General features: G+C 54.3%; 2 protein-coding genes across 3 annotated transcripts in view; both read right to left on the bottom strand.

The window, feature by feature from the left end:
• Positions 1-2,552: 2,552 nt before the first annotated feature.
• On the bottom strand, positions 2,553-6,037 carry Znf414 (zinc finger protein 414). Of its 2 annotated transcripts, XM_042693759.1 has the most exons (8): positions 5,912-6,037; positions 5,057-5,309; positions 4,670-4,777; positions 4,472-4,577; positions 3,764-3,857; positions 3,517-3,733; positions 3,377-3,427; positions 2,553-2,899 (listed from the first exon to the last, which is right to left on the bottom strand). In XM_042693759.1, exons 1-8 carry the CDS (start codon positions 5,912-5,914, stop codon positions 2,631-2,633), a joined length of 1,101 nt encoding a protein of 366 aa, XP_042549693.1. In that variant the 5' UTR covers positions 5,915-6,037; the 3' UTR covers positions 2,553-2,630. The 2 variants fall into 2 exon arrangements, with proteins under 2 accessions (XP_042549693.1, XP_042549692.1); XM_042693758.1 differs by having other exon boundaries at positions 2,554-2,899; positions 3,517-3,857.
• A 2,869-nt stretch (positions 6,038-8,906) lies between these two features.
• Positions 8,907-23,129, bottom strand: part of Myo1f (myosin IF) — a 33,402-nt gene continuing 19,179 nt past the window's right edge. The window contains 17 exon segments of the mRNA XM_042693833.1: positions 8,907-9,356; positions 9,570-9,739; positions 9,835-10,030; positions 10,891-10,974; positions 11,409-11,557; positions 11,731-11,877; positions 12,498-12,643; positions 13,664-13,833; positions 13,924-14,038; positions 16,275-16,419; positions 16,693-16,791; positions 17,173-17,279; positions 19,210-19,291; positions 20,627-20,712; positions 21,123-21,290; positions 21,629-21,715; positions 23,025-23,111. Coding sequence (XP_042549767.1) covers positions 9,280-9,356; positions 9,570-9,739; positions 9,835-10,030; positions 10,891-10,974; positions 11,409-11,557; positions 11,731-11,877; positions 12,498-12,643; positions 13,664-13,833; positions 13,924-14,038; positions 16,275-16,419; positions 16,693-16,791; positions 17,173-17,279; positions 19,210-19,291; positions 20,627-20,712; positions 21,123-21,290; positions 21,629-21,715; positions 23,025-23,111 — 2,115 coding nt within the window. The 3' untranslated portion in view covers positions 8,907-9,279.

Genomic DNA, 23,129 nt, shown 5'->3' with positions numbered 1-23,129 from the left:
AACACCCCTCCCTTTTAGCAAGACTTCCTGGTTAGGGACAAATGTCAGGCCAGGGCTGGTGCCTAGGACAGAGAGCTCAGCTAGGTTGGCAGATTTGGGGGTCAATGACAAGGTCAATGACCTTGATCCCAAAGAGGAAGGGGGTAGGTGTGAGGACACCCCAAGTTTCCACTGAAGGGAAATGGAAAGAGGAGAAACGCCAGGACAGGAGAGCAGGAAACCAGTTGAGCTGTGCTCTGTGAAGCGCGGATGAAGGCAGTGAGACTCAATGGAAAAGTGGGCGAATCCTGACTGCAAGGCTCAGTCATAGCAGAGGGGACTGAGGAACCCCGGTTCTCAGTGTGGCTTGATCAAAAATAGGGGTGGGGTGCATTTTAGCCCCTGGCCAGGTGACTTCAATGTACAGTTGAGTTGTGAGGTGCTAGTGTCCCTGGAGTCACCCTAAGATCTTGGGAAAGAAGAGCTTCTGGCTCAGGTGGTGAGTCAGCTCCCAGGTGGTATGGGGACCTCATTTAGAGTAGGAAAACAAAACAACAAAAACCACAGAAGACCCTTGGGAACAAATCCCATGAGAAGGATCCTGCCTAGGCCAGAAGGAAGGAGAAAGCTTGAGCTTCGTTTTTACAGTTTTATAAGAGCATAGAGCTCAGTGCCAGTGGCTCAGGCCTCTAATTCTAGCTACTCAGTAGGCTGAGATCTGAGGATCAGGGTTTGAAGCCACCCCGGGCAGGAAAGTCTGTGAGACTTATCTCTAATAAAACACCAGAAAACCGGAAGTGGTGCTGTGGCTCAAGTGGTAGAGCGCTAGCCTTGAGCTGAAGAGCTGAGGGACAGCGCCCAGACCCAGAGTTCAGGCCCACGACCGACAAAAAAAAAAAAAAAAACAAGGATTGTCCAGGATCATCCGTAACATGTGAAACCAAAGCAAGGTAAAGGGCTGAATGGCAGCTGGAGGGGTTTGGGGGTGTGGCTCTCCCCAACCTCCAACTCCTTGGAACTTGGTGGGGGACGGCCAGCGCAGCCCAGCGGTGCAGGGCCCAGCCCGGCCCAGCCTCTCGGGCGCGCAGCGCCTCCCCGCGGAGCATCTGGGGCTTTGGCGGCGGCTTCCTGGCTGGGGCCCGCATCTCAACTGATCAGGAGGCAACAGAGCAAAACGGACTGGAGGGCGGGCCAGGGACCGCCTGGAGGGGACGGGGAATCTTCGGGACGCCAGCACAGATAGGAGCCCGACGCAGGGGTCGGGGCGCGCCAACTCCTCTGCCGGCCGCCTCGGCCTCGGGGGTAACCGAACTCCGGGCACCTGGCGGCCGCTCAGCCAGGTACTGCCCCGCTCGTTCCTTCCCCACCCTAGGCCGCGCTCCCGGGCGCCCCCTGTGGGACGACCGCGGCAGTGGCCCGACTCAGTTTACTGCTGCTCCGCAGTTAGGGGGCACAGGACACTGGGGGCATCCCAGTTTGGCCAGGAGAGACCATAAGGCTGCCCAGGGGAGCGAAAGGTGGACTGCTTGTGGCCTTTAGCAGTCAGGGTGCGGCGGGAGCTACGCAGGCTGCCTGGATCCCTGGTTCTCTCGGTGGGTAATTGACGGAAGGGGAGCCTCCGTGAGCAGGCTGGGGCGCAGCATAGTCGCGATCTGGGGGTGGGGGTGGCCAGCTGAGGAAATTTATGGGCAAGAGGAGTTCCCTGGGGCCACTGATGCCCTAGAACTGGGCCGGGGCGATCCTGTACCCAGGGATAAAGTAGGGGACTGGACAAAAGCTAGATCTCCAGGTGTGCTGGGCCAGGATTTTCTCCTCTGTGGGCAACTGGCTGGGACCCCTCGCCTCACCTCCATCTGTACAATGGGCCCCTTGTCACCCCTCCCCCCACTCAGTTCTTGAGAGGGTCCTAGGCAGCCAGAGGGGGGAGTCACTGCTAGCAGGGGAATCACTGAGCAGATACTGCCCAAGGCCCTTCCTCTACTCATTCTGGCTCCCTGATACATATATACCTACGTGTGTACATGCGCATTTGTGCTAGTCCTGGGACTAGCTGTCAGGGCCTGGGTGCTGTCCCTTGGCTTTTTCACTCAAGGCTGGCACTTTACCACTTGTGGCCACAGTTCCACTTCTGGATTTGGTGCTTAACTGGAGGTAAGAGTCTTACAGGCTTTCCTGTCCAGGGTGGCTTCATACTTCAATCCTCAGGTCTCAGCCTCCTGAGTAACCAGGAGTGAGCCAGCAAGTGTCCAACCTCTGAGACTTTTAAAATCAATAAAATCCTGGGAGATTCCATAGCGTGTGGTTTCTGTACTTGGTGGGTCAGGGTAGTGGGCATGGAGCTGAGGACCTGGGTCCCGGGGTTGAGGCGATCGGGTGGAGGGTGTGGGGCACGGGTCCTGTACCCAGTTGGAGCCACCTGGAGGTGCAGCTTCCATGTCGTGAGTGCCCCAATTTCACAAAGCGCCTGTCCACTGCGCGTCAGGGGCAAGGGACCCACACACGGCACAGGCTGGCTCATGGCGCCTCTTTATTGTCCCCACCCCTCAAGTTACAAAAATCCCCACACCCTGCCACCCACCCCCGCACAGCGGGGCGGCGTTTCAAAGCTGTGGGACCCTCACCCTCCCACCCCCTACAGCATCCATGACACTTTAGGTGCAAGCGGGGGTCGGGTCTGGGTGGGGCAGAGGAGGGGTTGCCGGAGCCTCGGCCCCGCCCCCCGCTCCTGGCTCCCCGCATTCCTCGGCCTTACCCTCCGGGGCGTGGGGGCGCTGTGGCCCCGGGGCAGCCAGGGCGCCGGGGCGGTGGTCCCGCAGGTGCAGGGTCATGGCAGGCCGCGAGGCCGTGGAGAAGGCGCACTGCATGCAGGAGTAGCGGCCGCGCGTGTGCTCCCACACGATGCGGCTCGGGGCCGCGCTCCCTGCGGGCGGGCGGGCAGGCAGGACCCCCGGTCAGCCACGGACCTCGCCCCGCGAGGACCTGTCCCCCAGGGATGATCAGACCCTCCCCTGAGCCGCCCCACCAGCTCCGGGGCCAAGCCGGGCCGATGTCCCGATCGGGAAGGACACTAGGCCTGGCAGATCGGAGTCCTCCATCCCCCCCCCAGCCCTGCCCGGGACTCCACGAAGAGGGGGGGGGGCAAGGACCGCGCCGAGGTGAACGGGGCGCAACTTTTACGCAGGAACGCCGGCGCAGATGAAGGTGTAGCTGCCAGTGATTTTAAAGGCAAAATCGTGTATTTTTAAAGGGTGACATTTCCGTTCACCTGGAAGGGAGGGGGGGGCGGGCGCCGCGGCCTCCCCGTTTCCAAAGGGCCCCGCAGGGCGCAGGAGAAAAAAGCAAAAACAAAAAACCCAGTAAGCCCCATCCGCCCTCCCTGGTGGTCACCTGCACGCACCTGAGGGCGCGTCGGGGCCGCCCTGGGGTCTCCGGGGGCTGCCGCCAGCACCTGCAGCGAGGGGCGGGTCAAAGTTGGGGTTCGGGGGAGCCAGGCCTGCCCTCCCTCCGGGCAGCCCTCCTCCCCCGCCCCGCACTCACCTTGGCTCTTTTTCCAGACGGCGGCGCTGGAGGCTGGCGGTCCGGGGGCGGCTGCCAGGAAGGGGCGCAGGCGGGGCGGACTCACGCCAAAGGGCGCGGGGTTCAAGTAGGGTAGGAATGGCCCGGTGGAGGCCGGGGTCGTGAAGGGTTCGAGCAGCGGGAAGGGCAGGCCCGGCGCGGACGCGGGATCGGACTCCGAGGCTCGATCCGATGCAGGTGGCTCCTTGTCCAGGGCCGAGGGTGGTGGCGGCGGGGCGGGGCTCTGCGCATGCTCCGCGCACACGTGCAGGTGCTTGAACAGCGAGCGGTGCGTGCGGAAGCGCAGGAGGCAGTTCTCACACCTGGGGGCGGCACAAGGCGAGAGGGAAGGGGCCTGACCACCACTATCAGGGGACTATCAGGGGACCTGTCCTGGGGAGGAAGGACGCTTACCCTGAGTCCCCCCCCCCCACCTCCAACGTTGTTTTGACCCTTCCACCCATCTCCAGTTCACAGCGCTGGGAAAACCCTTAAGGAAGCCTCAATTCTTTTCCTACTGGTGTTTACACATGACAGTCCGGGCCTAGGCCGTTAGCTTTTTTTTTTTTTTGCTCCAGGCTAGCCCTCTAAGCACATCACCACTTCCGGCTTTTTGGTTGTTAACTGTTGTAAGTCTCTTGGACTTTTCTGCCCCGGCTGGCTTCAAACTGAGATCCTCAGATCTCAGCCTCCTGAGTAGCTGGGATATGGGGGGGGGGGGGGGAGCCACTGGTGCCAGGCCGGAAGCTTTCATCTTTAGGGGGTCAGGTTTTCTAGTTGAGAGGTGAAGAGGAGCTGGATGATCAGTCACGAATGCCCGGACCCATTTGTGTCCCCACCCAGTTCACATTTTTGTTTATGATAGGGCAGGGCCTCCTCACAGCCAGACAAAGGGGTGAAGATCTGGATTGTGCAGTTGGGGTGCTCAGGGTCTCACTTGAAGTAGCGATTGGGCTTGTAATGCAGTTTGCCATGGGCCACCAGCTCCTGCATGCTGGGGAAGATCTCTGAGCAACTCATGGCTGAGCAGTGGAAGAGCTTGCCTGGTAGGGGCAGAGACAGAGTTTTAAGAGTGTAGTGGTCAGGGCTGGCCCTGAGGGCTCCACCTGCCTCCCACCACCTACCCTGACCCTACCTTCCAGTGACTGTGTAGGTGGGCAATGGGTCCGGAGATGCTGTGCCAGTTCGCGAACGCTGGGGAAACTGAGGCAGCAGCCAGGGCTAGAACAGGGTATTTGTTTTCCTGCAGGACATATGGGGGTGTGTGTGTGTCACTAATCCTTCCCTTATTGACACGTCCTGAACTACATCCCCAGGGCTCTACATAAGCCCCCTCCATCCAGACTGAACAACCAGAAGGAGGGGCCTGATTAGCCCCACTCATTACTGGAGCCAACCCTGGCATACACTTGGCGGCTCAGTACGTGTTGAGACATTCCTCAGATGGAGATAGTCTACACTCCTCACTGATATTGTTTCAAGACCTGTGATTAATTACCCGGTTTACCCCGTCACAGATCACCTGCAGGAGGGCGTCGTCTGGGAGGCCGCAGGTCCTCACTGGTTACGGAGCCGGGGCCAGGGCCTGGGGAGGCAGCCTGCAGTCCACAGTCCCACACTGGAAGTGTGGCTGCCGGGTCCGGGCCTGGCTCCTCCTCCATTGAAGAGGAGTCTCCGGCAGCCACATCCAAGGGCAATACCTCCTTGTTGGTTTCACCGGAGCTGGTCTCTGCAGTGGCCAGCATGTCCGGGCTGGGCCCGGACTGTTCCTTCTCCTGGTAGTAGTGGCGGAGAGAACCAGTGTGGATTCAGGGTTTGCTTGGGCCAATCATAGAACATCTCCCACCCCAAAGGTCCACCCGCCTCAACGCTCCTGAATTCCCCCAGGCAAGCATCACCCATCATCCCGCATTCTAAGGAGTCACCAGCAGGAGGGGGAAAGGGAGAGTTAGGGTGGATCCAGGCCCGGCCTCCTAAATCCCAAATGCAAAAGGAGTCCTTGGTGCGAGATTAAACGTGAGAAGCATCGCCTCCACGCCAATCCAGGCAGGGAAGGGGCGTGTCTTAGAGGCAGTGGGCGGAGCCGAGACTGTGGAGGCGGGGCAGATTGGCCGGGCATGAGCTCTGTTCAATGAACGTGTAGGTGAGGAGGACCCGGATGTGTGAGGCTTAGGGGCGGAACGTCAAGCCTGGTGGGCGTGACCCACGCCCAGGCGAGGCCCGGAAGTAGGCGCAGGACTCTCGCTTAGTGACAACCCAAAGCGGGCGGGTGCCCGGATGTGGGGGCGGGGTCGGTCGGAGGGTGTGTGCGGGATAGGGCCGATCCCTGCCAATCCCCACTGCTCCGCCGCGCCCGCGTCCCGAGCACCGCGCTCACCATCTTCCACTCAGCTAGACTTCTTGCTTCCGAGGTTCCGGAGGTTCTGGCTCAGACGACGGCGATTTCTTCAACGAGGCGGCAGCTCGCGTTCGGGATCACGTCGGCGCCATTTTTTTTGTCCCCCAGCTCTCGCGAGAGCAGGGGCGGGGCTTGCGCTGGGCTCTCGGCCAGGGGGCGTGGCAAGAGGCCGCCGTGCACCTAGACTAGGGTTTGGATTTGCGAACTAGGCACCTTTGCTTAGCGTGGGGCTTGAGCAATTTCCTGCCCCAAGGTCCTCACCTGCAGAACCTCCTTCATCCCCTCCCTCCCGGCTCCCCATCACCAGCCCTCGCCATTTTTCCTTTTATCTTCTCTTTGGTTAGATTTCCGTGGACGCTGTTCCTGACCTTTATCAAGGCTGGCGCTCTACATTGAACCACAGTTTACTTCCGGCTTTTTGGTGGTTATTTGGAGATAAAGCGTCTCTCGGACTTTCCTGCCTGGGCTGGCCTTGAGCTCCGCAGATCCTCTGATCTCAGCCTCCCGAGTAGCTATGATTACAGGCTTTGAGCCATGTCCTTGCCTGGCCAAGGACAAATATAAACTATATGTATGTGTAGTGCATTTCTATCTATATTCTTAAAAAGCAACACATTGTTTTTCTTGTTTTAGACAGGGTCTAAGCTCAAATGCAGTGTGCTTCTGCCTCAGCTTCCCAAGTGCCAGAATAAGAGACTTGTGATACTACTCCAGGCTACACAGATGATTTCCATACCAGGTGGAAGGGTGTGTATGTGAAGGCTGGTGCAAGATAGGGAAAGATTGGGTGAGGCTTAGAAGGAACGGAGCCCCAAGGAAGAGAGAGAGGAGGGGCTAGATTTTAAAAATGAGTCCACAGGATGTGGGGTTGAGGGTTGAGTGGGGCCAAGGTGATGGAGGTTTGCAATCTGAAGCTGCCTGTAACCTACATTTATATAGCTGTCTGTTAGTATGCACCAAATTCACTCTCCATCCCCAGTACCCAGCCTAACATCCATTCTTCCACCCTGCCTAGAAGGTTTTACTTCTTGCCAGTGGGTACCCTCATGGCATTGAGGCCCACAGTGCTGAGAGGGGAAGGCAATCTTTATGGTGATGGAAAAGAAAGGAAATGGAAATTTGATTCCTCCATTTCTCCCTCTTCCTTTTTCTTCTTCCAGTATTGAGGGTGGACCCGGAGCCTCTCATGCTAGGTAAGCATTCTACTACTGAACTATAGCCCCAGTCCTACCCCTATTTTCTCTTCTGTACCCAGGAAAAGCCCAGCTGATGAGCGTGATGGCTCACATAGTCCTCCCCCACCCTCTGCTCACCTCCAGGTCTTGCACAGAGAGAAACACATGGTGGTTGCTCAGCAGAGTAAAGAAACTAGAAGACACCAGGCACTGGTGGTTCAATCAGGGCAATCCTTAGCTACTCAAGAGGCTGAGATCTGAAGATCATGATCCAAAGCTAGTGGGGCAGAAAACCCTGAGAGAGTTGATTTCCAATCAACCATCAAAAAGCCCAGCTGGAGGTGTGGTAGAGGATCAGCCATGAGAAAAAAAGGCTGATCAAACAGAAGGCTCTGAGTTCAAGTCATAGTATACACATATACATACCCACACACAGAGAGACAGAAATGGAAAATGGAGAGCTTCTGAGACATTCCAGGGATCGTTAGGCAATTTTTCAAAATGATTGAGCAATAATCAAAAGTGCTGAGACCTAGCTAGTACCTGGGAACTTTCTGATGGATAGTCTTTCTGGGATCCATCACACCTCATTCTTTAGTGGGATAAGAGTGCCTTCATTACAAGGTGTCTGCCATCAAGAGCTATTGGGACCATTCCACTTTAGCCTCCAATGCTTACCAAGCTTCTCTGCACCCCTTCTGTCTTGGCCCTGTCTCTCCCAGTCTGGCTGCTCTTTGAGGGGCTGGGTCTACAGGACATGACCAGAGTGGACATTGGTTCAAATTGGCCTTGCAGAGAGCCCTAGAATGCGCAGACTCTAGTAGAACATCCCCAAATGTCAGAAATGATTCGGACCCTAGTCTATCAAAGGCTGAGAGGGCACCAACAGAGTGGGGGACAAGAGCCAGGGGTGATCCATGGTGGCTTTGGGGGAATCATTGGGATCTGCCTCCTTCCCCAGGGTCCACTCGTATCCCAGATGGGCTTGGGGGGGCTTCAGATTCAAGGCCAACAACATTTACGTCATTTGGGATGCGATTTCTGAATAGAACTGGGGCAAATTCAAATATGAGTAAAAGCAACCCATATGAATGCTGGGCTTGACTGTGGAGTCTCAGGTAAGTGACTGAACCACTCTGAGCCTCTGGTTATCCACCATTAAATGGAAGCATTAGGAATGGTGCCATGGGAATCAGAAGGATCACCTGAGCCCAGATAGTCAGGGCCAACTCGGGCAACATTGTGGGGGTCCTGTCTCAGAAAAACAAAACACTGAGACAAAAAGTGGGGGGGGCGTTTCAGTTCTCCCTTCACAAGATTAAAACAGTATCATGTTGGCTGGGCACTGGTAGCTCATGCCTGTAATCCTAGCTACTCAGGAGGCTGAGATCTAAGGGTCGCAGTTCAAAGCCAGCTATTCAAAAACTGGAAGTGGAGCTGTGGCTCAAAATGGTAGAGTACTAGCCTTGAGCAAAAGAGCTTGAGGACAGCACCCAGGCCCTGAGTTCAAGTTCCACAACTAAAAAAAAAAAAAGAGACATCATCTTAGCCAGGTGTTGGTGGCTCATAGCCATAATCCCAGATTATTCAGGAGGCTGAGATCTGAAGATCATGGTTCAAAGCCAGCCTGGGCAGGAAAGTCTATGAGACTCTTACCTCCAATTAATCAGCAAAAATCTGGAAGTGGAACTGTGGCTCAATTGGTAGAACACTAGCCTTGAGTGAAAAAGCTAAGACACGGTACCCAGGTCCTAAGTTCAAGCCCTAGTACCAGCACATGCACACACACACAAAGCATCATCTTTATTGTGGGTGCTCAGTAAATGACCCCCCACTTTCACCTTGCATGTGTTTATTTGCCTGAGTAATCAGAGGAGGGGGAAGAGTCCCTCCCCAGGGCTGTGTCCCCCCACTTCCTCTACAAGATGGCACATGACACATTTCCTACACACAAGGCAGCTAGCTTGGAGGTAGGTTCTGCAGTTAGTTCTGTTTGACACATGAAGAAACCCAGACTTGGATGGCAGGCATGACATGCAGGAAGCCAAGGTCCAGCTGGAGGTGCTGCAGTGGTGACCCCCTACATCAGTAATCTGGCTGTTCTGGCCAGAGGCTCCTGCTAGCAGGACTCGGCAGGTGGCTAATGAGAGGATATAATTCCAGAGTCAGAGTTCAGATCTTCTCGACGTAATTTCCTGGGAAGAGCCCCTCCTGGCCATGCAGCCTGCCCTTCCACCAGCCGGAGGAATCTGTAGGAGAACAGAATCTGAGAGGGTGCTCTGGAGAAAGCCTGCATGGCAGCTCTGTGTCCAGGACTACCAAGCTATGCTACACAAAAGAGGGTGTGTTTGTAAGCTGCTTAACATTGTTCTTGTGGGGAGACACAGGTGGGCAGCAATGGCAGCTGCCTGGCCATGTGATGGGTCTTACATTCCACCCTCAGCCCCTGCCCCAGTACGAACCTTCCATGAGGATCTCAATGACTTCATTCACATTGAAGCTCAGCTCATCCACATCTTGGCCTATATACTGGTACAGTGCCCGACACCTTGGGCCATGGGTTCGAGGCTGGGGCTTGGGTCGACCCACACCAGGCACAGGTCTCTGCCCCACGCTGCGCTTCCTCTGCATGCTGTAAGAATGAGGATGGGGTGTTTATCACAGCTCCAAGTATTCCCTTAGCCCCTCACCACTTCCTGGGACTTGAAGCCCTCCCACCCTATCTACCCTGCTACGCCCTGGTCAGGCACATTGAGGAACTCTGTGTTGAGCTCTGAGGGTGGTCGTGTCCGAGGTCGTCTGCTGGCCCCCAGAGCTGAAGATGGGGGGCCCATGGGAGGCCTCTGGGAGCTCCTTCCGGATGTGATCTCCAGGGGCAGGGGATTTCTTTTGGCAGAGGAAGGTACGCCATTTCGGTCCAGGCCTGAGATGGAAGCAAGGATGGGGATATATGAGTTTGTTTTTTTTTTTTGTCGGTTGTGGGGCTTGAACTCTGGGCTTGGGCACTGTCCCTGCGCTCTTCAGCTCAAGGCTAGCCATCTACCACTTGAGCTACAGCGCCACTTCCAGTTTTCTGGTAGTTTATTGGAGATAAGAGTTTCATAGACTTTCCTGCCCGGGCTGGCTTTGAACTGAGATCCTCAGATCTCAGCCTCCTGAGTAGCTAAGATTACAGGCATGAGCCATCGGTACCCGGCTTCTTTAAGAGGAGTCTTTAGCTTCACATTCCCAGTCAGAGAGAGAAGGTGGCCACACTCTCAAGCCAGTGTGGTAAGGACTGAATCTGAGGGAGACAGGAAGACTAGAGGGATATCAATCCCATAAGAGGGCTTTTGTGGGTAGGTCTTGAAGGATGAATAGGCGTTTCACAACTAGTGTGAGAATTTGTGAGGCAGGTAGAAGAATAAATGTAATGAGTATGACAAAATGAAATGTAGTTTGCATAACAGGATGGAAGGAGAGGTCCGTGGCTAGCTGGGGTTGGTTCATGAAGAGTTTTAGATATCAAATTAAGGAAGTGGTGCTGTGGCTCAAGTGGTAGAGTGCTCTCTTTGACTGAAGAGTGCAGGGACAGCGCCCAGGCCCAGAGTTCAAGCCCCACGACTGACAAAAGCAACAACAAAAACCAGGACCTAAATGTCAAATTAATTTTAACCTGTATTCTGCGGGGAATGAGGCCATATGATGAAGTCTGGACAGAGAAGATTCCCTTGCCAGTACGTCTAGTCTAGACCATGGGGTCCTCTAGAGGCAAAGGTAGGTACAAAGGGAGGTGTATCTCACCTCTGGGGGGCCCAGGGGCTGCTTGGGTAGGGGCCTGGGCTGATCTTCGGGGTCTTCCCTGGGTCATCCCCTTTCGTGTGGGCTCTGAAAATGGAAGAGTCATGTATTTCAGCAGTACACAGGTCAGACCAAGCTCTTCACCCCATCTGCAAATCCTGTCCACCATGGCTCTGCCCATGACCACGCCCCCTTAGGCTCATTGGCTTTTTCATCAGCAACGCCCACCACTCCAGGATCTGCTCCTCACCTGGGTCCTCCCACTTCAGGACACACCCCTGCCATTCTAGAATGCCACGCCCTCCCACATTTCTCTTCCAGTCATTGGCTGCTTCTCTAAGGCCTCGCCTCCGGTTGCCTCTGGAACGGCCCTGATGTGGCCTTTGCCCACTCCAGAGGAGTCCCCCAGGCTCCGCCCCTCAGCGTTGATTGGTCCATGTAGGCACCGCCCACCCACACAGAGCCAGCCTCTTCCAGACCACGCCTCTTTGGCTCTGCCCTTTAGTTCCGCGCAGACTCACTGGAGCTCTTGGGCAGTCCATCGCCCACGCTGACCGTGAGGGTCCGGCCACCAACCTTGAGCACCGCCAGGTCGCCGGAACCGCGGGAGAATGTGACACTGCGGGTGCCACCTCCTCCCCAGCCCTCCTTCTTCACTCGGAACTGTAGTCTGGAGGAGAAAAGGGAGTTCGGGGGTAGCAGCTGGGGTGTGTGTGTGTCTTCCCACCGCAGCCTGGCAGGGCTGGGGAAAGTGGGTGGGCTGTGGCCCGTGGGGTCCATCCAGGTCCTCAGGCTCAGCTGCCTGCCCATGGATGAGGATGAGGGTGTACTTGGGGGGCCTACGTGTCGCTGAAGGTTAGGGGCAGGGGCCTCCGGGCCACCTCCTCGAAGCGCTTGCACAGAAGGCTGATGAGCTCCGTCTTGAAGATGCTTTCCAGGAAGCTGTCTGCGGCGTCCTCTTGGAGAATGAAGAAGTCGTCTTGTCGTGTGCTGGGGAAGATAGGAGGAAAGACAGGTACAGGATAGGTGGTGGGGGGGGGAGGAGGTTGGAGAACTGACTTGTGGGATCTAGTAGGGGAGGGTCAGGTAAGGAGCAAGAAAGAGAAGGCTTAGGTGTGGTCTAGGTAAGGTCCAGGGAGGGCTCAGGGAAAGGAGGAGGCACTGGTGGCTCATGCCTGTAATCCCACCTACTCAGGAGGCTGAACTCTGAGGATCCCAGTTCAAAGCCAGCTCAGGCAGGACTCTCATCTCCAATTAAGCAGCCTGTCTGATGGGCTGTTAAAAACCAGAAGTAGGCTGGGTGCTGCTGGCTCACACCAGTAATCCTAGCTATTCAGGAGGCTGATATCTGAGATCACAGTTTGAAGCTAGCCTGGGCTGGCAAGTCCATGGGCCTCTTATCCACCAATTAAAACAGCACATAGCCAGAAGTGAAGGTGTGGCTCCCATGGTAGAATACCACAGTGCAAAACCTAAGGGACAGCAGCACCCAGACTGAGTTCAAGCCACCAGTACAGAAACACACACTCACACACACACACACACACACACACACAGAAACAAGTGCAGCTGAAGGGTGTCTATGGGGCAGATAAGGGAACTTGTCTCACCTGAGGGAGACACCTCGCAGGGCCTGGATGTCCAGCTTCTTCTTCAAGATTTCACGCACCTGGCCTTTCTCAGGTCCCTTTTTTACCTTCTCTCGTCCAATCACATATACATACTTGGGTGTCAGGATCAAGTCCCGTCTGATGGGCTGTGGAGATGAGGGACAGAAGGCCTGGTGGCTGGAGCCCAGGGCATGGGCCTCAAGCTGAGAGGGTATACGGGCCACAAAAACTTGACCAAAGCAGGGTGGGGTGGGGGCATCCAGGCTGTGTGAAACTATCTACCCCAGCAAATTTATATGGATGACCTCAGTATACCTGCCCCATGGGACTTGCCCAGCAAGTTCCTGGGCTAGGTGAATCCAGTTAGTTATACCTGGTAGATAGGAATGTATACCTCAGGTGAGGGTATCTGTGCTAGATGAGGGTGTACCTGGCATGGAGGTGCCTGGCTGTTTAGGCCAGGTGAGAGTGCACAAGCTGGGTGCACATGAGTACCTGTGCTACCTTGAGAGCACACACCTGATCAATCAATGCTGAATGGGTCAATCAGGCCTTAGTGCCTGTGGACTAGGCCTCCTGGGCCTATGAGTGAGTCTGTGGATAGGTGTATCTGGGCCAGGTAAAAATGTGGCCAATTGGCATAGATATTTGTCTAGGCTGGGTGAGGCTAATGGATGGATGCACCTAGGAAAGGTAATGGTGGGCCTGTGGTGTGGGTTTCTAGGTTAAGATAAGTAAATGTGGAATTATCTGGCCAGGTGATTTTTTTTTTTTTGCCAGTTCTGGGGCTTGAACTCTGGGCCTTGGCACTGCCCCTGAGCTCCTTTTGCTCAAGGCTAGCACTCTACCACTTGAGCCACAGCACCACTTCCACTTTTTTTCTGTGATTGGAGATAAGAGTCTTATGGACTTTCCTGCTCAGGCTGGCTTTGAACTGTGATCCTCAGATCTCAGCCTCCTGAGCGGCTAGGATGATAGGTGTGAGCCACGGGCATGTGGTTAGGTGATTCTAATAGATGCATGCCAGGACCAGGTAAAGATGTACCTGTGGTGAGATGGATGTATGGGAGATAGGTAAATATACACCTGTGGACAGGTGTGTCTGGACCAGATGGGGCAATCCCTCTGGAGACAATCCTGGGTGTGTCCACCAGCTTGGGCCTCACCTTGAAGCGGCGGTCATACTTGGTGACCGAGTCAGCGAAGTCCACACGCTCCCTCTTGCCCAGGAACTGACGCAGCTCAGGCCGCTCCTCCAGCCCCAGATAGTCCCCGACAAAGTTCCGGTTGATGCTATTCCTCCTGCGTTCCTTCTTGTTGAGCAGGATGTTAGAAGCTGAGAGGACACAGGATCACTCCTGAAGGTCACGGGCTGGCTCCCCTGTCTGTCTGTCCTCAGCCAACCCTCCTACCCCAAGCCTCTCACCTTCCTCCCGCATCTCCTCGTACTTTCGCACGGCTATGTGACGCCGCCAAGCCTTCTGAATGGTGCGGGCAAAGCCATCGAACTTGCGCTCTCGCATTTCTTCCAGGAGGAAAAGCTGGTGGTGGGGGGGGGGGGGGGGGAGGGCGGAGAGAACAAGGAGGTCCTTGTGTCTCCCGAAGGGCTGGAGTGTCTGCTTTTCCCCGGGGTCCCCCATTTCCCACATAGTCAGGCACTGTGGTCATGCATGGTGGCTCACGCCTGTAATCCTAGCTACTCAGGTGGTTGAGATCTGAGCATCACGATTCAAAGCCACCTTAGGCAGAAAGTCTGTGAGACTTACCTCCAATTAACCAGCAAAAAACTGGAAGTGGAGCTGTGGCTCAAGTGGTAGAGTGCTAGCCTTGAGTACAAAAGCTAAAGGGATGGCGCCGAGGTCCTGAGTTCAGGTCTGAGTACTGGCACCACACACACACGCACACACACACACACACACACACACACACACACACACACACAAACACACACACACACACACACACACCCAAAACAGGAAACTTTTTTTAGTTCATTTAGATCACAAGATCCAGGGGACTCTCTCATTATGGGGCTCACATGAGGTGTTAAGCACGGAATTGAACAGTCTATTGGGATAGAACATTCATGAAAAACTCCCAAATTCAAATAGAAATTTAGATTAAAAAGTAATAGTATTGGGACTGGGAAGGTGGCTCAGTGGTAGAGCGCTTGCCTTGCATGCATGAGGCCCTGGGTTGGATTCCTCAGCACCACATAAGCAGAAAAAAAAAGCCAGAAGTGGTGCCATGGCTCAAGTGGTAGAGCGCTATCCTTGAGCTGAAGAGCTGAGGGACAGCGCCCAGGCCCAGAGTTCAGGCCCCACGACCCCCCCCCCCCCCCCGCCAAAAAAAAAGTAATAGTATTGTCAGTCAGTGATGGGAAATGCTAATAAAGTTGAGACTCTTATCTCCAATTAACCACCCAAAAAAGCCAGAAGTTGAGCTGTGGATCAAGTGGTAGAGCAAAAAAGCCAAGGCTCCAAGCTCAGGCCCCAGTATTAGCGCATGCACACACAGAGCAGAAAAACGGGGCTAGAGGTGTGTGTATGGCTCAAATGGTAAAACATCTGCCTATCAAGTTTGAGATGAAGCCTTAGCACTGCCAAAGATAATTAGCACTTCACTCAGAGGACTTGTCACATATAGCTTGCATGTTCTGTGTTTCTCAGAGCAATTCTCCATGGTGTTCACATGCCCATGTGTGTGCCAGGCCTCCTAGGTACATTCTGTGTTTTGCTGACTGGATAGGGTATAAATAGAAGGAGGGCTGGGAATGTGGCTTAGTGGCAGAGTGTTTGCCTAGCACGCATGAAGCCCTGGGTTCAATTCCTCAGTACCACGTAAACAGAAAAAGGCAGATGTGATGCTGTGGCTCAAGTGGTAGAATCCTAGCCTTGAGCAAAAAGAAGATCAGGAACAAGTCCGGGTCCTGAGTTCAAGCCCCAGGACTGACAATAAACAACCAAACAAACAAATAAGAGAAGACCAGACAAGCGGCTGGGAAGGTGGCTCAGTGGTAGAGTGCTTGCCTTGCATGTATGAGGCCCTGGGTTCAATTCCTCAGCACCACATAAGCAGAAAAAGCCAGAAGTGGGGCTGAGGTTCAAGTGGTAGAGGTTCAAATGGTAGAGCGCTAGTCTACAGCTGAAGAGCTGAGGGACAGCGCCCAGGCCCAGAATTCAGGCCCCATGACTGACAAAAAGAAAAGAAAAAGAAAGGAGACCAGCCAGGTAGGAGTGGGTGGTCCACTCAACTGGGAACCACCTCCACACCTTCTGGACAGGTAAGACAAGCACCTGAAATGTTATTTCTGCTCTGTGAAGAGGACCCAGTGGCAGTACTGGGATTTAAACTCAGGGCTACCTTCTTACTTGGCTGGCTGGCTTGCTTGGTACTCTAGACTTGAGCCACACTTTCAGCCCAGCTTTTTGCTGGATATTTTGGAAGTGGAGTCTAGTGGACTTACCTGCCAGGCTGGCTGAGAACCATGATCCTCCCAATCCCAGTCTTCCCAATAGCTGGCACCTGGCTCTCTCCTCTCTCTTTGAGACTAGGTCTTGCTGTGTAGCTTCAAATTCATTATGTAGCTCAGTCTGTCCTCCATTCTCCTGCCTCAGCCTCCGAAGTGCTGGGATTACAGGCATGCACTACCATGCCCAAGTATTTTTTCTCTCTCTTATCTCTGGAATTAGTGTCTTTCTCCATCTATTTTTCAGTTTTTCTCAGCCTCTCTCTCTCTCCTCTTTCTGGCTCACTCCCTTGTTTGTGCTCACTTACCGACTCTGGGTTCTTCACGAAGACCTTGGTGCTGCCCATCTGGTACTGGTCAGGATCCATGTTGACCGCCCGAAGCAGGTGCTGAACTCCCTGCCGTTCGTCCCCACGCCACCGCGGCCACGTTTCAGGGGTCAGAATGGCGTACCTGGAGACAGATGGGATTATGGGGGGGATGGGGGCAGATGGGGCCAGCTGGCCATTCTGATGAGGGGCGGGGCATTAGGAAGGGGAGTGGCATTGGGGAAGGGGTGGGTCGGGTGTTGAGGAGAGGTGGGGCAATCAGAGGGGCGTGCTTCGGGCAGGGGCGTGGCATCGATGAGGGCGTGGCATCGAAAGGGGTGTGGTGTCGGGAGGGGCGGGGCATATGGAAGGGGCAGAGCACTGGGAGTGAGGTGTCGAGAGGGGCGGGGCTCCTTACCTTTGCAGGAACTTGGAGAACTGGCGGCGGTATGCGAATCCGGCCCTGCGCACCCGAATGTTCTCTCTCAGGCCTAGGTACTCCACCTGGTGCTTGACCCTGTTGGGTGGGCGTCCTGAGTACCCAAGGGCTGGAAAGTGCACCCCAAAGGTCTGGGTGGGGGGAGGAGCATCTAGATTTGTGCTGGGGCCGGTTCAGAGGTCTGGGGGGCTTTGAGGCTCAGCTTGGAAGGTTGGGAGAGGGGCCTGGATTCATCCCGGTGGTCAGTTCTTGAGTTGGGGTCTGGGGAATTGTGGAGGTATGTGTGCAAGTCCCTGGATCATCCCACGCTCAGTCTGGGGTTACCTCGGGGGTCAGGGGTGTCTTGTTGAGTTTTGACTGAAATCATGAAGCCCCAAGGGGTTTTAAGCTGGTCTCAAGGGCTCAGTGTGTGGGTCAGGTAGGTCCAACTAGTGGCCAGACCTGGCCAACTGGGGTCACCTGTTCTCCTCCCAGTCTCGGGGTCGCTTGGTCTCGTTGGGTTTGATGCAGCGGATGTAGTGGGGTGTGCACCTCTTCAGGGTGGCCACAAGGTCATTGGCTTGTTTCTGAGACAGAGAAAGGCAGGTGGTCGAGGGAACAGGCATATAGGTAGGTCCCTGGGGCCTGTTTCTTCCCCCATCGCCAATAAACAGAGACATGGAAGTGGGGGGTGGAGGGGATTGAAGGCACCTGATAGGCCACAGGTATGCACACCTCACTTCTGATTGCTTGTGTGTCCATCCCCCTCCAGCCCAAGACTTGAGTTCAACATATAGCTTGGTGGTAGTAAGTGCTGAGGAAAGGTTGGTTGCCTGGAGAGTATTTCTACTGGTCTTTTAGGGGGACAAGGGCTTTAGAGGTGTGCAGGAGTCAGTCTTGGCTTATGCACTTTAATCACTTGGGTAGGACAAGGAAGGAACTCAGTCCCTTCAGGTGAGAGGACTAGTGGCAGTGGCAGGACAGATTCAGTGTGGCTGTGTCTCTGACTAATGCCTTGCCCTCCTTGAGCCCTTGGCTCCTCAACTTCTAAGTGGGCCTGCACCATTTCTGTGTGTCTGTGTCCCTGTTGCGCCAGGATTCGCTGATTGGCTGTTGGTATATTATAGGGATGGGCCTTCCATATTCATGGCAGCCTTTTGAATTACAGCGGAAACATGGAAGTAAGCCAAGTAAAACCTAAGGAAGTCCATTCACGTGGAATATTACTCAGCTGCAAAAAGGAAGACAATTCTGACATGCTGAGACATGAGTGAATCTGGAGGATACAATGCCTAGTAAAAATCAACCCCACACAACAAATACTGTGTGACCCTCTCATAGGAGGGCCTTGGAGTGGGGTCACAGAGTCAGTAGACAAGAAGTGGAATAGAGGGCCTGGGACGGGCATGTGCGCACGTGTGTGTGTGTGTGTGTGTGTGTGTGTGTGTGTGTGTAGAGGGTTGGGAGGGGAGTTGGTGTTTCACAGGGACAAAGTTGCAGTTTGGTAAGATGCAAAAGTGCTGGAGATGGATTGTGCGGGTAGTAACACACAACGCAAATGTGCTCATGCCACTGAACTTCCACGCACACTAAAAGGAAAAATAGCCAATCTTATGTGGTTTTTTTTTGGGGGGGGGGGTCAGTCTGGGGCTTGAATTCTAGGCCTAGGACTTGTCCCTGAGCTCTTTAGCTCAAGGCGAATGCTCCACCACTTGAGCCACAGTGCCATTTCCGGTTTTCTGGTGGTTTATTGGAGATAAGAGGCTCATAGACTTTCCCTCCTGGGCTGGCTTCAAGCAGCAATCCTCAGATCTCAGCCTCCTGAGTAGCTAGGATTACAGGTGTGAGCCGCTGGTGCCAGGCCTTATGTGTATTTTACAAATGAGAAAATGGGTTGGAGGGGTAGCTCAATGGGAGAATGCTTGCTTAGCACCTATATAGGAGGCTTTTGGCCCAACCTCAAGCAGTTCAAAGAAAAGGAGGAAGGAAAGAAGGTGGGAAGAGCAGGCGAGAGAAAGGATGGAAAGAAGAAAAGACAACAATAAAGAGACTAAAAGAATGAAGAAAGATGGGCTGGGAAATGTAGCTTAGTAGTAGATTTCTTGCCTAGCATGCATAAAGCTCTGGGTTCGATTCCTCAGTACCACATACACAGAAAAAGCCAGAAGTGGTACTGCTGAGGCTCAAGTGGTAGAGTGCTAGCCTTGAGCAAAAGAAGCCCAGGGGACAAGTGCACAGGCCCTGAGTTCAAACCCTAGGACTGCAATAATAAATAAATAAATAAATGAAGAAAGAAAGAAGATAAGAAGAAGAAAAAGATAAGGAGGAGGAGGAGGAGGAAGAGAAGAGGAGGAGGAGGAGGAGGAGCAGGAGGAGGAGGAGGAGGAGGAGAAAGAGGAAGAGGAGATGATTGGCAAATGACCAATTACAGACAATGAGAGAGAAACTATGCCAGCTGGACAGGGCAAACCATAGTCACCTCCAACCCCTCTTCCCCCTCACATATCCTAGACTCACTTTGATCTTGGAGCCAGCAGTGCTAGGGCGCCCCTTCTTGTCTATGTCCAGCTTCTCAGGAAAGAGCATTCGGAGGAAGTCCCTGGGCAGGAGAGAGGACGTGTTGGAAGTGCAGCTGGACCCTGGGGCATCCCTCCCACAGGTGGGTCGCTGCTGTGCCAGGATGCACAACAGGGTTCTTCCTGAATGAGATGGGTGAGGGGTGAGGTTGGTGGTGTCCTTTTGCTGCGAAGAAGCATGTGTGAAGATTTTTGTGGTTGACTCTCTGCAGATAATAGTCAACGATGAGAAATACCCTAAGTGTCCATCAACTGGGGATTGCATATGTATATATATATATATATATATATATATATATATATATATATATACATATATGTATATATGCATATATTCATATATAGATATGTATATGCATGCATGTAGTATTGGGGCTTGTACCTCCCACTTGCTCAGCTTTCTTGCTCAACTGGTGCTCCACAAACTTGAGCCACACACTTCCAACTTTTTACTGCTTGATGGGAGTTAAGAGTCTCTCAGACTTTCCTGCCCAGGGTTCACTTTGAACTATGATCTCAGAGCTCAGGCTCCTGAGTACCTAGGATGACAGGTATGAGCCACTGGTGGGAGCATGGCTTGTTTTGTTTGTTTTTGCTTGGGGGTAATGGGGCTTGAACTCGGCGCCTCTGGCTTGTGAGGCAGGTGCTCTGCTGCTCAAGCCACATCCCTTAAGGCCTGAATCAGCTCTTGCCACATGAGCCATGCCCCGCAGCATGCAAGCCACACCCCCTCACTGGAGCCACACCCCCTCACTGGAGCCACACCCCCTCATTTAAAAATATTTTATTGTAAGGGTGATATACAGAGGGGTTACAATTACATAAATAAGAATGCCAGTTGAGCAAGTGAGTGATTTTGAGTTCCAATCATAGGACCTCCGGAACCAAATGGAAATGGTAGAAACTGGTACCTAGCTGTATTCAAGGTGTGTGTGTGTGTGTGTGTGTGTGTGTGTGTGTGTGTGTGTGTTTGTTTTCTGTGCTAAAGAGACAACTGTCCAACCAGTGCTTTTCAGTGAGGAGCTCAGGATGGGAACTGTAAGGAGTTGGTCCCAGGTTTCTCTGGGGAGAATCCCTGAGGATTAGGAGAACAGGATTCACTCCTGGGGTGCTGGCTGGGTGATAGAACCCAGGGTCCTCATGCATGCTAAGTAAGCACTCTGCAACTCAGCTATGTTCACCCCTAGCCTGTGCAGTTGGAGATCAGAACTTTGCCTCTATCACGTGCTGCCCCCGACAAAGCCCCTGGTGTGTTGGGGGGCTCTGGGGAAGGTGGTGTGGCCCCCAGTCCTCCCTCCATCTCTGTGGTGGTGGTGGTGGGGCTGTGCCCGAGGTGCCCCAGGCCCTGGAACACTCACTGCTCACTGGTCTGCATCAGTTCGATGAGGTCAGTGAAGAGAACGTCTCGGTTCCTCTCGCAGAAGCCGCTGACGTTGTAGGAGACCTGGGGGGAGGTGGGGGGGAAGGGTGAGGTGGGGTGGGCACTGACCAGGGACGGGTCTCTACCAGCCTGCTTCAGGGCTCTGAAGGAGGGAATCTAACCCACTTTTGGTGGCTTGCAGGAGCTTAGGAATTCGCTTTCCAAGGTAGGATCTGGATGGTGGGCGCTGTGTGCTGGTTTGGGATTGGGGTGGTTCATGTTGGGGTTTAAGGTGCTGTGCATGCATAGGGAAGGGTCCTGATTGCCCAAATTTGGGCTCCTGGTGGGGGTTCCAGCCAAGCTGAGGCTGTCACGTGTGGGGCCTGTACACACTGGCAGCCTGGACGCTGGAGAAACAGGGAGCCAGGTTCTAGCAACCTGGGGGTGGGGGCACTGGGAGGGTCCCTGATCAGCAAGGGGAGGGAGGGACACACTTTGCCAGCATAGTGGTGGATGACGAAGCCAGCGCTCCAGCTGTTGAAGTGTTCGTGGGTGCCCACGGCCGCCTGCAGCTTCTGCAGCAGCGTCTGGTCAGCGCCACCGCCCGTGGCGTGCATGGTGGCACACACGTCGTCCAGCACGCTCATGATGCCCGGGGGACTCTGTGAGGGAGCAGAGGGGGGCTCAGGCTGCTCCCCTGCACCCGGCTGTGTGCGTATGGGAGGGGAGGGCTGCTGTGGTCACCCTCTGGCTGGGGTGGAAGACAGTGTGGAGGACCCCGTTAGGGATCCAGGCCTCTTTTTCTTCTCCAGACAGGAGTCATTTGGTGGGAGAGCCAACATGGCTACCCCAAGGCTGAATAAATGAGAGAGGGGAGCAGGTGTGCTGTGGGGCTTAAGGCGATGGTGGCAAGTCCTGGGGTACCACAGCCACCCCTGGGCCTACCAGGCCCCAGTTCTGGGGTACAGCAAGACTCCCCAAAGTCTGTCCTGGCTCTCACCAGCTTGTTTTCAATGAGGTCACAGACGATTTTGTTGTTGAAGTACTCGATGGGGGTCCAGCGGATGCCCTCCTGCACATACTCCTCCTGGGGGGTGCAGAAAAGGGGGTACAGAATTTTTTTTTGGGTCCAGTCGTGGGGCCTGAACTCTAGGCCTGGGCGCTGTCCCTCAGCTCTTCAGCTCAAGGCTAGTGCTCTACCACTTGAGCCACATCGCCACTTCCGGTTTTTTTCTTTTTGCTTATGTGGTGCTGAGGAATCAAACCCAGGGCCTCATGCATGCAAGGCAAGTGCTCTACCACTGAGCCACCTTCCCAGCCCCAGAATTATTTTTCAGTGATACTAGGTTATTGAATTCAGGGTCTAGCACTTGCTAGGTAAACACCCCACCACCCAAGAGCCATGCCTTGCCGGGCTCGGTGGCTCACTCCTGTAATTCTAGCTACTCGGGAGGCTGAGATCTGAGAATCGAGGTTCAAAGCCAGCTTGGGTTTTTGTCGCCTAACCACCAGAAAACTGGAAGTGGTGCTGTGGCTCAAGTGGTAGAGAGCTCTCCTTGAGCTGAAGAGCTCAGGGACAGTGCCCGGACCCCAGAGTTCAAGCCCCACAACTAACCAAAAACAACAACAAAAAGAGCCATGCCTCCCAGCCTCCATCAGTTATTTGCAGTGTTGGGTGTGTCTTTATGCCCGGGCTGGCCTGAGCTGCCATCTTCCTATTTGGCAGGAGTGGTTGGGATGACAAATGAGTGGCACCATACCCAGACATTGCTTGAGATGGAATCTCATGAACTTTTGTCTGGGCTGGCCTTGGACCAAGACCTCAGGATCTCTGCTCCAAAAGCAGGTAGGATTACAGGCTTGAGCCCCTGCACCCTATCCCTCTAAATGGCACACCCCCAATAACCTAAAGACCTCCCAGTAGGCCCCACCTACTGGGGTTTGCCACTTTCCAATAGCACCATTTAGGTGGCCAGTGGGACTTCTCTTTCTGTGTCTCTTTGTCCTCTCTGTCTCTTTCTTTGCCCATCTGCCTGCCTGCCTGCCCTCCCGCCTGCCCACCTGCCTGTCTGTCTGTCTGTCTGTCTGTCTGTCTTCCTAACCATGAGGTGAGCAGTTTGCAGTTTGTTCATCAGATACTTCCCATCGTCACCATCAGTGTCCCCATTAGAGGCCTAAAGCTCTGACCCTTGGACTGGAATTTCAAAGCCATGAGCCAAACAAAAAGCAAAACCCTTTCCTCTTTATAAGCTGATTATCTCAGGCATTTCATTATAGCAATTTGAAACTGACTGACACAACAGAGGGAGAGGCAGGAGAGGGGGCACAGTGGATTCCCAGTGACCCCCCCCCCCCCCTCCACATGGCCAAACTCCATCCTTGGTTTCCCTGCCCACCTGCTCTGCCTTTAGGGTGAGTTCAATAAAGATTTGTTGCAGCTTTTCATTGACGAAGTTGATGCAGAACTGCTCAAAGCCATTTTTCTGCCGAGGAAAGAAAGG

The sequence above is a fragment of the Dipodomys spectabilis genome, unplaced genomic scaffold, assembly GCF_019054845.1.
Source record: "Dipodomys spectabilis isolate Male_0828 unplaced genomic scaffold, ASM1905484v1 ptg000173l, whole genome shotgun sequence".
NCBI lineage: Eukaryota > Metazoa > Chordata > Mammalia > Rodentia > Heteromyidae > Dipodomys > Dipodomys spectabilis.
Note: the sequence above shows the minus strand (reverse complement) of the source record. Positions and strands in the feature narration are given on the sequence as shown.